General features: G+C 37.4%; 1 protein-coding gene across 2 annotated transcripts in view; it reads left to right on the top strand.

The window, feature by feature from the left end:
• The first annotated feature begins 7,468 nt into the window (after positions 1–7,468).
• Positions 7,469–17,091, top strand: part of LOC127969881 (E3 ubiquitin-protein ligase UBR2) — a 33,277-nt gene continuing 23,654 nt past the window's right edge. For both annotated transcript variants that reach the window (XM_052572010.1, XM_052572009.1), the window contains exons 1-6: positions 7,469–7,637; positions 9,460–9,719; positions 13,153–13,231; positions 14,540–14,650; positions 14,888–15,018; positions 16,476–16,614. In XM_052572010.1, the coding sequence (XP_052427970.1) occupies positions 7,554–7,637; positions 9,460–9,719; positions 13,153–13,231; positions 14,540–14,650; positions 14,888–15,018; positions 16,476–16,614 (804 nt within the window). In that variant the 5' untranslated portion in view covers positions 7,469–7,553. The remainder of the gene's footprint in view (positions 7,638–9,459; positions 9,720–13,152; positions 13,232–14,539; positions 14,651–14,887; positions 15,019–16,475; positions 16,615–17,091) is intronic.

The raw sequence follows: 17,091 nt of genomic DNA, 5'->3' as shown, positions 1-17,091 counted from the left end.
CACTCAGTACTGGAGCCATAAACGGACCCTAAACATAATCCTCTGCTGTGCCCTGTGACCTCTAGCTGAACATTATGAGATAAATGTTAGTCCATTATGATTTATGGGAGGGTGTCACTGGATGTCTAACACACATGTGATTAATGACTCACAGAAAAGAGTAACAAACAAATCATCTGTAGACAAACACGGTCCATTACTGCTGATTTTCTGCTCTACTGGCTGCATTGCACTTCTGCTTAGTTCATGTTTTGAGCTGTAAGTTCACTCTTCTAGCAACTTAAGAAGGAAGAGAAGATCTTCAGGAGCTCTCAGCTGAACACAGCAGAAGAACGAAGAGATTCGGGGGAGCTAAACCTGACAGACTTGAAAACCTTGAGCTTGAACTGACCGATGGAGTCTCTAGTCAGGTGAGGAAACAGCTCTCTGTCTTTGCTCGAATCTGCTATATTTTTTCCCTGAATTGTTCGGTGTTCAAAAAAAAAAAAAAAAAAAACTAACAATAATAATGTACGGTAAAACACCAAACAGCTGTGTCTGATGGTTCTTAATTTATTGTGCACACAGTTGAAGCCAAGTTTTCATGCACCTTGCAGAATCTGCAAAATGTTAATCATTTTACCAAGGGATTATAAAAAAAAGTATGTTGTTTATTTAGCAGTACTGACCTAAATAAGGTATTTCACATAATAGACGTTCACATAATTGTCAGCAAGAGAAAATAGTTGAATTTATATATATACACACACACATGTCACTCAGTAGTCTTCTGTGTGAAAAGATGGATCTCAAATTCATAGTCATTGTTGGAAAAGGTTCAAATACACGAAAATGTTGGAAGAACAATGAATTTTGAGGACCAGAGAGATTTTATTTCTGAAGAGCAGCAGGCAGTTTAACGGTTCAGGACAGACGAGATTCATGAACAAATATCACTTAAAAATTGTTAAAAAAAAAAAATAAATAAATAAAACAACTGTGGACCATTCTGGTAACACAGTATTAAGAAGCACGTGTATGTAAACTTTTGAACGGAATACATTTTATGAATTCAACTATTATTTTCCTCTTGTGGACTATATGTACGTAAACATATTTTATGTGAAATCTCTTATTCAGGTCAGTACCAAAACAATTACATGCCTTCTGCATGATCCCTCTGTCACGGAATGCTCCAAAACGAGAAGATCAAAATGCAGCATTTATATGTGAGTTCATAAAACAAAGAGTAATTCACATAAGGGCAAAATAAAGCAACAGAAAACATGTAACAGTAAACAATAAACCAGCAACCAAAGACAAGGAAAACCAGGCTTATTTGGATGAGTTAACAAGGTAAATGGGACACAGGTTAAAGTAATAGGGTTTGGCAAGGGCTGATGGGAACTGAAGTCCAGGGAAACAAATAAAACTAAGAAGTGTGGCCTCTAGTGGCTATATATGGGCACACCAACTAGACGCTATGACATTACCCCTCTTCTAATGAGAGAATACCAGAAGCTAAAAGTCAGTTAACCCCAGATAGAGGCAGACCACGGGGAGGGATGGTGGGCCAGGTCCAGGTCTATAGAGAAAGAGGTCTAGAAACAGAGGTAGGTCAGGAGGCCAAAGTGGGGCCGGAGGAGTTGATGTTCTGATTATGAATTGGGAGACTATTCTACTCAGGATGCCTGAGTGTATTGTGGAGCTCTGCAATACCTCGTGGACTGGAAGGGGAATGGGCCAGAGGAAAGTTCCTGGGTCGAAGCCAAGGATGTTCTTGACCCATCACTTACCACTGACTTTCACGGGACCCATCTGGATAAGCCAGCCCCCCGTCCTCGCAGAAGACCCCTGTGTTGTTTGCCTTTTTAAGTCAGGAGCAGCTCGCAGGGAGGGGGCTCTGTAACGAATACGGCCACACCACAGAGGACTCCCCTTGATCGTCACCACCTGAATCAGCTTTGTATTGACTTTTCCCATGAAACTCCATTTCCCATCATCCCGTACTTGACTTTCATTACAAGCTCACCTGATGCTTGTTTATGAAACTACTTAAGCATCTGCCTCACACTCACTCTTTGTGAAGTCTTGTTTTGCCCCAGCTGACATTTCTAAAAGTTATCATCTTCTCTATTGGAATACTGTGTTCTTTTGTTTTTGGATTCCCTGCTGCCTGCCTTTTGACTATTTTGCCTTGTTTTTTTTTTTGGACTGCTGTTTACTCTGCTTGCCGCCAGCCCTGATCACTCGCCTGTCTTGTTACTCTGCTGTTGTCTAGTCTCTGATAACCCTGTTATCATTCATTGACCATTGCCTGTACGACTGTGTTAACTTTTATTAAAAGCTACAAATGGATCCTCACTCCACTGACTCGTCATTACACACAAAGAGCATTCTGAGAATGTCAGTTTATGGTTTTTCACTGTAAATTACAAGATGAGTTTTTTTTTCTTTCACTTCCAAAAACTATGAACCACTTACTGTTAATAAATTACCATGTGATTTTACCTTAGTATTTTTTACACTCTTTTGCCATTGTAACTATTGTAAACTATTGTGCCACTTGGTGGTTTTAACTCTTTTGTATGTTTGGCTGTAGTCCGTGTAGCCAGTCATTGCTTCTCCAGTATCTGTGGCATCTGAAGCTGCTGGAAACATGCTGCCCACAGGTCTGTCAGAAACCCACAGATATTTATTATCATTGCATTGGAATTATATGCCCTTCAAAATGCCATGCAAATAAACACTATACCTGCATTGTAAAATGTGATTTTGAAGACGGTATTGATAAAAATAGCCTACTCTTTAAAAATTATTAGTATTTAGATTTGATTACCCTTAGAAAAAGGTATTGTAGCTGTACCAATATATACTGATGGTATGAGAGGGCAATACTTTGGTTTGCCTAATTTGAAATAATATACTGTGATGAGTGGGACAGGGCCGTGAGCCATGGGGACAGAACTCCGGAAGGATAAAGGGAGGAGTAACAACAGTGAAGGATGAGAGAGGACCAGGCATGGGTTTTATTTTGGGTTTGTGTGCGGCAGTCGTCCGTGAGGGGCTGTCGCGCTGTTTTGTGTTTATTTTATTATTAAGGTTTATTTGAATGTTCGCTGGTTCCCGCCTCATCCTTCATATGACTAAGAATGTTTAACAGTGGTACATATACAATTTACTAATGCACCAGAGAAAGTATTGACTTTTTACTGTCAATGAATACGCAGACATGATGATACAGTTCACAGGTTCACATTCACAGGTATTTACATGCACAGACCACACATACTGTAGTGCATTAAAGGGGTCATGACATGGATTTTTATTTTAATAGGTTAATATGTTTACTTGCGTATAATTACATACTGTACTTTTTTTTTTTTTTTTTTTTTTTACAAAATAAAATAAATAAATATTTGGAAAAATATTATTTTCATTCCCTCCCTCTGTCTAAAATGACCTGAATCATGTTTGAAGATGTTAAGCGGCTGAATGCTGGTGGGTGGGGCCTATGTTGAGAAGAAGACTCTTGCTCTGGAGACTGTGTTTATGTGAACGACTGTGCCCTGGTGACGTCACCTTAAAATCAAACCATTTAATTTGATAAAATAAATGCTTTGTTTATAATGAGAAGGACATTGCAGCCATGGATGTTTTAATGGGCCAAAGACCTCTTATATGCCAACAGATCAAGGCAAATTTGATTTCTTATGCCACAAAAATGTGATTTCTCGTGCCTTTAAGAAAAACCAAAAAACTGCTGCATTAATAGGCATACATGACATCCTGTCACGGATCTAGACAGGTGGAGCTGGTGGAGGTGGAGGATTTCAGAGAAACACTAATAGTGCTGCAGGACCAGCTCATCTACCTTATTTTGCAACACAGACATAAATATGATTACTGTAATATATTAAAATAATTATATGATGATAACAAATATTAAGCAACATCACGGAGTGTTTTATTTATTTATTTATTTATTTATTTATTTTGGACAGCTAAAATAAACTGAATTTCAGAATCACATTCTAATTACAAATGGTCGTACATGTTCTTACGTTAAAAATGATGGATATTGTTTAGTCCACCTGACTATTTAAATCAGAGCAAGCAATCACAAGATTATATCGAGATATATTTAGATTGTACTAAAACTGAAGTTATAATGATACACGTGTTGTGAGTTTAATATCAGTCCTAAATCTAAATCATTGTGTTTTTAGAGGAATATGTAAGCACCAAATATAAGGGTCCAGCAACAGATGAAGACACTGTTGTTGGACAGAAGAAGAGGAAGATCTAGCTGATTAAAAGGCTTCTGGATCACTTTTGAGTCCTGGTGTCCCGCAGTAAAGAAACAGATGAGGTAATGTGAAACAAATGATGTGGCTCCACTTTGGTGAACTTTGGGAGAACATGATGTTGTATTTGTCAGTATCACACAATGATATTGATTTTTTCTTTCTTTCTTTTTTCTGAATGATGTTCTCACGAATGGAGCGGACTCAAACTCAGCAGATAAATATGGGTAAATGGCCCTGCATGAGGTTAATGTTTGACTGTTTATGTAAGACATATATGACATTAAAAATGTCATTCTGGGATTTAAATGTTCAGTTGATGCTTACATTATATTGATATTAGTTAATGTTAATTTCAACATTTACTGATGCATTATTCAAATCAAAAGTTGTGCTTGTTAACATTAGTTAATGCACTGTGAATTAGCATGAACTAACAATGAATAACTGTATTTTCATTAACATTAACAAAGATGAATAAATACAGTAATAAATGTATTTTTCATTGTTTGTTCATGTTCATTAATACATTAACTAACATTAACTAATGGACCATTATTTTAAAGTGTTACCAATTCAGAAAAATTCAGAACTGGCTTTACAATCAAAGAAGTAAAAAGTACAAAAGTTGTCAAAGAGGCTGTTTAGGTATTAAATGTACTCTTATTTAATGTACTCTTTAGGTATTAATATGTACCTTTGAGGTACTAATATGCATCTTTTAGGGATAAATAAAGTACTAAAATATACCTTTTGAAAAGGTGTACCCCAGTGACAGCTTTTGTGTGCTTTTTCTGAGTGTGTATGCACTGTACATTCATGATTGTGATTTAGAATTTAACCTTTATTCGGTACTTCGGGTTTAGTCCTTTAATCAGCCCTTGCCATGACAGGAATTAATAACATTTCAAAATGTATTAAAATATTTGAAATATCAGATTAAAGTTATTTAAGTTTTTAATTATTTTAAATTGTAATAATATTTCACAATATTGTTGTTTTTACTGTATTTTTGATCAAAACAAATGTGACTTCTAAGATACTTTAAAAAATTAATTATTTTAATACATTAAAATAAATATATTAATGGTTCCAAACTTTTGACCGGAATATTTTCCTTGAAATTTTTTTGTTTTTGTTTTTGTTTTTTTTTAATCAGCCGTCTGTATACTTTGCTGCTAAGAATGACGCTGTCGGGGCAGTGAGGATTTTACTGCAGAATGGGGCGGACATCATTTTGCAAGACTACAAAGAGAGAATGCCTCTACAGACGGCTGCTGACTTTGGTAAGGTTTTTATAACTCTATAAAGTCAGTCCTGATTTGTGTATGCTCTCCAGCTCTAACAGTGAACAAACCTTGACTGCTGTCTAAGACATGTTTTGACTTCTGTGTGTTATGTACAGATCGGAGTTTGGAGCAGATGCTGGGGTCCAGGACTCAGATAGACAGCTCTGCATTACTGCCATGACTGCTAAAATGACCCCCGTGGTGAGGAATCAAGGATTGTAATTTATTTCAGAACAAGTTAATCAGCAGCATTTATGGCACTACATGTATTCACTTAGCAGATACTTCCAACATGACTTTAAAATACTAGCAAAACCAATCCAAGACAGACACAATACAAGTATTGCTACTTTATTTAATATATATATATATATATATATATATATATATATATATAAAGGAACGTTTAAAATCTAAAAATAAAATGTAAACATTATATGTGTCCACATTTATTTGATAAAATTGTGCAGCCTTGTCTGTAAAATGTAAATGAAATCACATGGACAGTGTTACGGTAATCATAGAAACATAAGGACGCAGGGGTTTGCACACCCTCTGCTCAGTCACTTCTGAAGGCTGGTGGACCAGAATGAGTGTGATGCCATGCTTGATGTGGATTCAGTGATGGCCTACCTGCTCTGTTGATCAGTTTCTGGCTCTCTCTTCTATTCTCTGTGTCAATTTACTGATTGCTCTGCTTTCTGACCTCTGCACATATAATGAACATCTGTGAAAACATTTGCAAATATGCATGGGTTCATTGTAAATATTTGTTCATTTTTATTGACACTGCCATTGATATAAAATGACTGTCAATGGTGTTTCTGCAGCTACTGATGATGACAAGAAACCCTCAGTGACAATGCAACCAACGGCAGATGGTAAAAACACTGCAACTAACGAATGAACTACAGCAATAAACATTTAATCCACAAGGAGCAAGACTAGGAAAGGATGTCATAATTTTGCAACCAACAGCTGTTGTTTTGCTTTTTACCACTGTAACACTATTGGCATCTTTGTAGAGTGTTTTTATTTTAATTATTAAGATTTGAATTATAAAATGTGAAACAAGATCTTTAAGTCTCTTTTTATTTACTTATGTATAATCAGAACTGTTTGTTGAGCACCAAATCATCATATTAGAATGATTTCTGAAGGATCATGTGCCACTGAAGGCTGGAGTAATGATGCTGAAAATTCACATTTACATATTCAAATACAAAACAGTTGTATTATATATATATATATATATTAGTCATTATTATTTACTGATAATCTTCATCTTCTGTAAAACGCCGAAATCTAATTTGTGTTCAAATTCACAAGTGTGACGTCATGCGAACATTATTACGTAGATCACTACCGCTGTGCAATGTTCAATATATTGTCTTATCAAAGAAAGGTACTGCATAATTTCTATTTGCATTTCGAAAATTTAGTTTTGGGATATTTTAATTATGAAAGTGTAAAAACTAAGTTTTTGTTATTAATCTGTTTATTTTGTTGGTTACGTTTCACATTCATAAGTGATGTGACGTCTATGATTTTTATTTTTGTCTTTTTTTTCCTCTTTCTTCTCTTTTATCCTTTGTTTACCTGTACGTGTCGTTTAAAGGATAACACACACACACCCACACATATATAAATAACCGCTGTGGAATGAAAAACAGCTGCAATAACGATTCTTTAAAAATCCACTGTGCTTCAAAGCCTTCACACCTTAAAATACTGTTTATGTAGGAAAATACAGAAATAACAACACAGGGTTGTGAGGGACAATTCAATTATTATGTGAGCAATTCTTTTAAAATACATGCAGAGAATGTCTAATGTGGGAGGGCGCGGTTATCGTTGTGCCTCGTCACCAGGGAAACAGCTGGGACACTTTTCATGAGTCAGCTGTTCTGACGGAAGCAGAGCGCGCGGCTGATTTCCGCTTCCTCCTCTGCTGCTTCTGCTGGTCACTGAAGTAAAGATGGCGGCGGTCGAGCCAGATCGTGATGCACCGTCCGCTCTTTGCAGCCAATTCCTCCATTTCTCAGCAAAGGACACCGCTGCGGTAGGCGACAGTTTCATAAAGACTCTCTAAAATGTCTCTCCTGCTGAATTATATGCATTTGTTTTCCGTAATTGATGCGTTGGCCATGAATTTTCTGTTTTTCTCGCTCCTCGTCTCGGATTGTTTTGCTCAGTGTCGTTCTGCTAAAGCGCTAACAGCTAGCCTTGTGAGATTGACACCCTGTTTACGAGATTATGTATTTAATATAGTTGCAAGTAAAACATCCTTTCGTTTCTCGCGTTTTGATTTGAACTTTTGGTGTTGCTGACAAAGATATAGACGTTCAAAGAGATCTGTCAAGAGTTAACGTTAGATAAAAACAACTGGGCAGCTTTGTCCATAGTCCTTACGTCATGTAGTTTAGGGTGTAATTAATATTGCCTCACAAACAGCTCTTTTATAATAATAAAAAAAATGATTTAGGAAAGCAAACAATAGAACAGAGCTTGGAAATCTGTGTCGTTTTTCTGCATTCCTGTAAAAAATTGGTGTAAGCTGTATTTGTGGTTTCTTTCTTGGTATATCAGGTGTTGTGGTTTACAAAGTAGACATTAATTTTATAGCCCAGTTAACGTTACAAGTTTTTCATTTTGTAAATTGGCTAAGCCGCTACATTTGTCTCAAACACATAAGTAGTATGTTTTTACAGATGCTTGATTGTTTATCAATGAACCCTAGCAGTAACTCCAGGTTAGTAGGGCGATGTAGACCGTGACAAAGACTGCCAGGTTCTGCTGGCTGTGCATTAGTAATCCCTGTTTCCTCACAGCAGGTGGGTGTTGTGGCACATACATGCTGTTGGAAATCAGCTAGGTTATAGTATTTCCTTTAGGAATAACATATTGTGCTTCCTAAGACTGTCTTCTAAAGCATGCGGCATCTTAACTGATATAAACACTCTACATGAAGAGAAAGGAAAACAAGTTGCTGCATGCGTGATATATTTCTGTTTGTTTATATATATATATATATATATAATTTATTTATATTTCTCTCCCCTAGCGCATTCTGGGTTTGTAATTCTCAATTCAAAATATTTGATTCTGTTATAAAATGTCTAATTCAGTTTTTTTAATATATATATATATATATATATATATATATATATATATATATATTTTTTAATGCAACCTTGTTTCCTTTTTTCATGGCCATGATGGTTAAAAGCTGAGTGTTATTAAATAATTAAGCTCCTTTAAAACAAAATCTAAACCCCCCCCCCCCCCCCCACAAAAAAAAAAAAAAAAACCTAAGCTGTACTGCTGAAGTTTGTGGTAAGATTATTTGAATATTGTGTATGTATTTATTTTTTTATTATTATACTTTCGTGTCTAATTCAAGAGATAATGTGAAGGTTGATGCTTGAACTTCAGTACATTTTGAAAAAGAAAAGGAGAGTAATTTTGTTTCCCATTAAATTATCTGGAAATAAGCTGTAACACATGGTTTTGTAACTAATGTGTATATTTAATATTATTTGCAACTTTTTTTTTTTTTTTTTACCCACAAAAAGAATACTGTTATTGTGAAATAAGGTTTTGGTCATACCACAAACCTCTAGAATGATCTTTGTGTCATTGTCCCACTTGTGTGGGAAATAGAAGTTGACCATGTTCCAGGCCATGCAAATATAAAACAGCAGTGCAATCAGAGACCTGCCACCTGAGCACTAGTGCTCTTTTTCAAGCCTAACATTTGTCCAGCTGACCTGTTTACTTTGCCAATTATGGTATTAATTTATTTTTTGGGCTCTCTGTATCTGCTTTTCCTCTATAGCACTGATTAGCAGATGATTAATTATTTATTTTGTGTGTGTGTGTAGAAATGGCTGCAGGTGAGCAACCTGCCCAAAGAGGTGTACCAGCATTTGGCCTGCTACGTCCCCAAGATCTACTGCCTGGGCCCCAACCTGAACCCTCAGAATGAGGACCTGCTGGCTCCGCTGCTGCTTCAGAGCCCGCTGGAGTGGTACCTGTGCGGGGAAGAGCCGTCCGTGGGATTGGCCAAGCTGGAGCAGAACAACCAGCCCTCACAGCTCTGTGGCCATGTGTTTAAAGTGGGAGAGCCAACGTACTCCTGCAGGTACAGTCAATGCTTCATCTCTTTCTGATCCATCCAAAGAAGGGTTGATTCCCGTCTAGACTGCATTCACAATGATTCTTCATTTGTTTGATTTCAAAAGGCAGGAGAGACAAGACGTTGTTCCAAAACGTAGTGAGCTGCTCGTTCAAGATTTAATAGGTTTTGGAACCAGTCAAAAGTTTGGCATATTTGTTTCGAAAGAAGTCACATGTGCTTACCAAGGCTGCATTTATTTGATCAAAAATAAAGAAATGTTATTACCATTTCCAAGAACTGTTTTCTAATACAATATATTTTCAGCATCATTACTCCAGTCTTCGGTGTCACGTGATCCTTTAGAAATCATTTTCAAATAAATTATGTTCTGTTGAATTTTCTATTCATCAAAGAATCCTGAGAAAAGTCACGTTTTCCACATAGATATTAAGCAGTAAAAGCTAATATTAAGAACCATTATTAAAAATGAGCATCAGCATTAATTGAGCAGCAGATCAGCATATTAGAGTGATTTCTGAAGAATCCTATGACACTGAAGACTGGAAGAATGATGCTGGAAATTCAGCTTTGCATCACTGGAACTGGTTTTCTGTTTGACTATTTCCTTTTAAATTGTAATAGGGCTGGACGATTAATCCAAAAGTAATCGAAACCAAAATTTAGAACCTCTAACTGACCTAATTTTCCCATGTCGGTTAATTCCTGTTAATACTTCCCCCTTAAAAGCGTGTGTAGCCACATGATTCTGCCAGTCAGTGGCATTAAAGCAAAAGGCGGAGGTGAACGCCAGTTCAACACATAGTGATGGCGCGCGAGCGGTGAGCCTTGAGTCTTCACTAAACGTTGTCAGTTGTATTTGTTTTATGGATTGGACGTCCAAGCGATTAGACGATCGGATGTGTATTATTATATCGAGCTACCATGTTCACGCAACTGCATTGTGGCACAGAGGAATGCAGTTGTCAGCGCTCTCCTGTGATTTAACACTAAAGTATCTTAGAATCTCAAAACTTATTATAGCATATTTTTCTACTTTTGAATGAACTAGGCTATTTACAACCCCCAGCTTCACAATAATATAGAGTCGGTATGACTAATTCACACACGCAATCACTCTTACTGGTACTGTTTACCTTTAATCTTTATTTATCTCTTACACGAGCAATAATATGTAAAAAAATCATCTGGCTGAGGCCAGTCTAAAAAGACGATCTCAGGACAGTTGACAGAACACTGCTGCGTGTCGTCATGAAAGCGTACCATTTTCACGTGTTATTAAGGCCTGGTTCACACGGGACGATTTTAAAATTGTCGGCCGATTTTCCAAACCTGAGAGACCCCACACACGGCGATAAAAAATCACGGGTCTAACAGTTTTGGTCGTTCAGTGTGTGGTGTGCAGTCACACGGCAATATCAACACACCACACACGAACCGATTTGACTCCCGAGCATTCCCAGGTCAGACGGGAAATCTCGCAAAATCCCTCGAAGTCAAACGTGACTTCAGAGTAAACAATCATGGCGGACGAAGAGGATGCAATGGGCGTAGTTTGTGCTTTGTTTTTAACGGAAATAAAACATAAGAAAAACAAGAAAAGGCGATGGTCAAAGAGGTGGAGACAACGCGAGCATGGTCTATTCTTGCTACATCATGATATTGAGTTATTGTTGTTTTATCTCATAGAAATGTTAATACGTACTACACAGATTAATATCCGTTGAAATAAACGTTCATATATTCGTTTCCATGTACTCTGGTGGACTGCAGTTGTGGATGACGTTATGTCCATCGACTTTATTTGTATTCGTTATATTTGTTATATTATATACGCCGGCTGTTTTGATTTTGTTTCCCGGTACTTACTCACAGCCTCGTCACCTCGCTTGCTGATTGGCTACACGCCACAGTCCACAGGCTGCGTGATTGTTTGTCCTCGGGGGACACCACACGAGAAGAAATCGGGCCAAATAAATCCAACATGTTGGATATCCCCGATTTGAGATCGGAGCGGTCCCGACGTTCTTCCGAGCAGAGGAGAGCGGTCTTAACACACCACACACGGCAGGAATATTTGATCAGATTATTTTACGATAATCGGAGCATCCTAAAATTGTCGGAAGGGGTGAATCGGGGCTTAAATCGGCCTAATTATCCTGCCGTGTGAACCAGCCTTAAGCCTTGCCACTTGCAAATGTAACCATTCGAAAGACTTTAAAGCATTCAACACAAGATGCGGAAAAGCTGAAGTGAGTAGCTGGTTATTCGCGCACTGTGCTCGGTGCGCACGCGGAGAGAGAGCTGCGTCTCACAGACAGCAACACTGAACCGACCTCTCGTTTGCAAAGTTCTCCTTTAAGTTCCTCCTGCACCTCAACGAACAAAACAAATCTCAGTTTAAACAAACAGAAAAGGATGTGTAAGAGCCCACTTCAGCACCGTGGTGTTCTGGTGTTCAGGGCTCACGAAGAGACAGACGTCTCAAAACACTTGAACACCGAATTTGTCTGTTTTTGGTCTTGTACTGACAAATACACAAAAAATGTGAAAATACCCGCCTTGGATAGTATGTTCGAAAAAACTGTCAGTTATGTATTAAGTTAAAGTAAACGGGTGAGAAAAAAATCGTATGTGTATTATATTGGATGCATTCATTGTCTCTTAAAGTGACAATGAATTTCTCTATGCAAGTGTTTAGCCATGCGTGTATGCTGTTGAAGTTGTTGTAGCCGTCTGACCTGGGATACTGTTGGTTGCTGTGAGGTTAAGTCCTTTAGGCAAGATCACTGTAAGCCGGCTAAGAGGCCGGAGATGACTGGAGCATGTACTGTTCTGCTCTGTTTCTTCGAGAAACAATTAAAAGGGCTCACACACATCCTGAATGCTTCATCATGCTGGTATTATCAGATTTGAATCTGATCTGGCTGATGTGAATGCTGTGTGAAAAATATCTTGCATCCTGAGAATTTGTGCAGGTGTTCATTTCCATCCTGTCATGTAATGTGTCTCCGATCCAAACCCTAGTTCTCCTAGTTTTTTTGGTATTTGCTCTGAGATGGCTTTATTCATTTTATTTGGAGGAGTCATTGGCTCTCATTCACTAAATGTGTACATCTGAGTGAAATCTCTCTACTAATTTTATGCAACAGTTATTGATGAAACAAATCATGATTCATGTGTAGCTTTCATGCTATTTTTATTTAGTTTTTCTTCTAAATTTGCAAACAACTGAAACTACACAAAAACGATAAAAGTCTGTGTAGAAAGCCCTTGTATGGAAATAAATAAAATATATTATATAGTAAATTGTAAACTGTCTGGGTACCTTTAAGATACTTATTTCAGTGCCATGCTGCCTTAGAGTTGGCCCAAAATGAGGTTCAGCTTCAGTTCTACTCCGGGAGTAATTCATTTAGATATTTTTTTCCTTTTTCAGGGAGTGTGCAGCCGATCCGACCTGCGTGCTGTGTATGCAGTGCTTCCTAGGCAGCGTTCACAAAGAGCATCGCTACAGGGTAAGAGGAAATGGAGACATACACAGTAGTCACTTTACTGCTCTTAAACATCTCAGTCAGGTATGTAACGGCGTGTTGTGTTGGTGTGACAACTGCAGAGAAAGTGTGAATTACCAAGAGTTGGAGCAGTAGAAGCTGGCTGCACTAGTGCCACATGGACCCTGACCACTTCCTAACAAAACATTCTTGGTCACATTTGTCCAACCAAACTAAGTCAGAGAAGTCATTATGGCTCAACCAAAATGATGAATTAAAAACAATTTTCTAAACTGAGGGCTGTGACTCACGCTTGCACATCTTTGTAAAGGTTACAGGACAAATGAAGCTGTTTTATTTGTGAAGATCAAACTAATTGAACAGCTTTCTTTGTAATTTAAGTGCTGTTTCAGTTTTACCCCGACTCAGATTTTAGTAGCAGCTTTGTTTGAGATGATGTTGACGTCATACAAAAAAAAAATAAAAAATAAATAAATCATAAAGGTAGTTGCAAAAATGACTGGAAAAGGTTAGTTCTGCATTTCTCTGTGGAGTATCATATTTGATGCATCAAGCTTTATTGGCTCATACAAAAAAAAAAAAAAACATGTCTACCAAACTACCAAAAATTCAATTTGGTGCAGTTGCTAATATTTTTAAAGCCAAAAAGAAAGATGACACTTTTATAGCTTGTAATGTAGGTCAGTGAGATCTTTATAGCAGACTACTGACAAAAATGTAGAGTAATATTGGTTTTCAATCTATATCTCTGTATTGTCTTACTAAGGTGATATTTTTAATTTAATCATTAAGTCTCTGTAGTTTTTATTGTGGTGGCAAAACATATAATGCAGTGCAATAAAATAACAAATAAGGTGAACAAATAAGCATTAACCACAAGACGGATCATATTTGATGCTCACAATTTAACATGATTTTTTTAATGATGTATGGATAATCAAGTAAGTTGCTTCAGTCCAGTAAGTGTCCATATATTAGTGACAATATAAAAATGACTCTTACCTTTTGCAAAAATCAGAATCAGAGATTTGATTGAAATGTCAGGCAATATTATTTGGCTTATAGGGTTAAGTGTATAATGTGTCCCAAAGTTTGTGGCGTCTCTGTGATTTAACCCTCTCAGCGTGTGCAAGAAAGTGAGTTTGTTTTAAGGAACACTAAATCAGACAGTCATGAGTCTCTTGACTAATGCCTTCCTGACAATGACAGGTCTGTTATTTCTAAGGCACAGATGTAATAGGCTTGAGATCAGCTCTAAGTTGTCATGTGCTGCTGTCTTTGTGAATAAGTTGCTCTTTGTGCTCTCTGTAGATGACCACCTCAGGAGGAGGAGGCTTCTGCGACTGTGGCGACACAGAGGCCTGGAAGAAGGGCCCTTACTGCCAGAAACACGAGCCCAATATCAGTGACTCTTCCCAGAAGGTAACACACCTCTTCAACAAGAGGAATGGGAATTAATAAGGAATTTAATGAATCTGGTTTAAATGCAAATTATTCGAAATACTACTTAATTCTCAATCACAATATCTCAATACTTCAGCATGATGTAATAGTCATAAGCACAACATTACATCCTATTAACTAAATCTTGAGGATTATTAGAACAGAACATGAGTTTAATTGGAAACCAACCCTTGTGTTCCCTGTTTTGTTTGGCAGGATCCGTTGGCTAATCTGTCTGATGAGATGATTGCTCGCACATATAATGTTTTCTCCATCATCCTCAAATATGCTGTGGACATGCTCACCTGGGAAAAAGAGGACGAGCTACCTGAAGGCCTTGAGCCACCGTAAGACACATTAGCACTCATACCAGATCTCTGAACCCTCTTTACTGTTTGAAGAAGGGTCACATATTGGTGGTTCATTATCATTTTTGACCAGAAACAGTAAGAGTGTTACTTTTTTTTAATTTTTTTTTATGAAATTACGTAAAACTAATTTCACTGAAATTACTTCTGTTGTGATTTTTGGTCGCTTAGCTCTTTAGATTTAGGGCCCTAAACTCAAAACTTCTTTAAGTTTAACAAAGAAAATATATGAATTTATCATTAATTTTGGCCAGATTACTGCCATCTGGCTAAAATAAATAAATTCCACTAATTGCCAGTAGATGGCTGATGTTTTCTATTGTAAGGGAAACAGGTCAATTTAGCTCAAAGGGAATCATTTAAGATTTTAAAGGGAATTTGAACAATCACTGTTTCACGGCTGATCACTGCGATTCACTGAACGAGCCGTTTAACATCAAATCTGCGCTGGATACTAATATCCAAACTATAGTGAAAACACTATTAATTAGCACAGTAACAAGATCGGCAGTTTAAGACACACATAATCTAACACATAAACGCAAGCACTCACACATTCACACAAGTTTCAGGAAGATAGAAAGTTAGGGAAAGATGAGTTTAAGAGAATGGAAATATGGAATCCCAAGTTTACAGCAATACGTTAAATTGCATAGACATGAACAACCATCAATCAAGTTATTAGCCCTCGCATTGAGTTCCTCAGTGAGGTTAAAATTATATTAGATTCACCAGCAGAACAAATATCTGGGGATACGTTGCCTTCGTTTCCTGTGAAAGGGACTCCCGTTGAAAGGGGTATCCCGGTGTCGCTGATTGGCTGGAAGTTCAGTAGTGAAGTGACGTCTTGGGAAGCCCGTGGTTGTTGGGCGTTGGCTGAAAGTGCAGAGGGTCAATGGGACTTGTGCAGTACTCTCATGGGTTTCCATGAGATGTCCAGCGTTGCATTTCAATTATGAACAACAAATTTGACAATCTCTTCTTCGAATTGAAATTGTAAATAATTGCTCTAGTGGTGTTCATGTTGAAAGCTGTTGTGTGAACAAGTTGGTTGGTCATCTTGCTTGGTTCTTGTGGCACTAGAACTGATTTATGACTTCCTGAGGAATTCGGCTCTCGTGTTTCAATGCATACAGCTTTGATAGACTCTTTAATTTGTCTGGTTTGACTCATTTCTGTTACACTATGCATCCAAATGCTGCACAAGAATTCTTGATTTTATGCTTTGAAAATGTCTATTATCTAACTATCATTTGTCAAAGTTCATTTTGAAGTGTTATTTTTTAAGTAATGCTTACAGTCATATACATTCTTTTTGCTCGATCTCTGTCTGTGCATGGTTAGGTGTGAGTCTCACTGCTTGGTTGTATGATTGCTTTTGACTACTGCATGTTTGTATATTGGGAGAAATGTAACTTGCTTATTTTGTTGTCAAGGGCACGTGGAGACACGTACTACTGCATGCTGTTCAATGATGAGGTCCACACGTACGAGCAGGTCATCTATACACTACAGAAAGCTGTGAACTGCACTCAGAAAGAAGCCGTCAGTTTCGCCACCATCGTGGACAGAGATGTAAGTTCACTTGCTGTTAGCTCCACAGTAGTCGTCTCCTCCGATGTCATGACCACAGACCGCTGGCTGAACATCTGATGTGTGGTGCAAACAAAAGTGGAAACAGTTCAGGAGTTTCAAAGTCATAATTTGATTGGTTGAATTATACAGGATTTCCGGGAGACCTGTGTGTGTCACGTTTTTTAACTCTTTCACCGCATGCATTTAAAAAAAAAAAAAGTTGCCAGCCATCGCCAGCGATTTTGACGATTTGCACTCAAATTTGATGGACTCCAGTATATTTTGCTGTATGAATATTTGAATATGCAATACACTAAAATAAAGACCAGAGCCTATACTTTTAAATAAAAAAAATATTTTTGTTTTATTCTAGCTTAAAGCCTTCTTTTTTGAACAACATTTGAATATAGGAAGGTTTCATAAAAATGCATAATTTTGAGCAAAAAGCTGAGAAAATCGCATTTTTGTCAAAAACTA

The sequence above is a fragment of the Carassius gibelio genome, chromosome B13 (assembly GCF_023724105.1).
Source record: "Carassius gibelio isolate Cgi1373 ecotype wild population from Czech Republic chromosome B13, carGib1.2-hapl.c, whole genome shotgun sequence".
NCBI lineage: Eukaryota > Metazoa > Chordata > Actinopteri > Cypriniformes > Cyprinidae > Carassius > Carassius gibelio.
The sequence above is the reverse complement of the archived record's forward strand: the minus strand, read 5'-3'. Positions and strand labels throughout refer to the sequence as shown.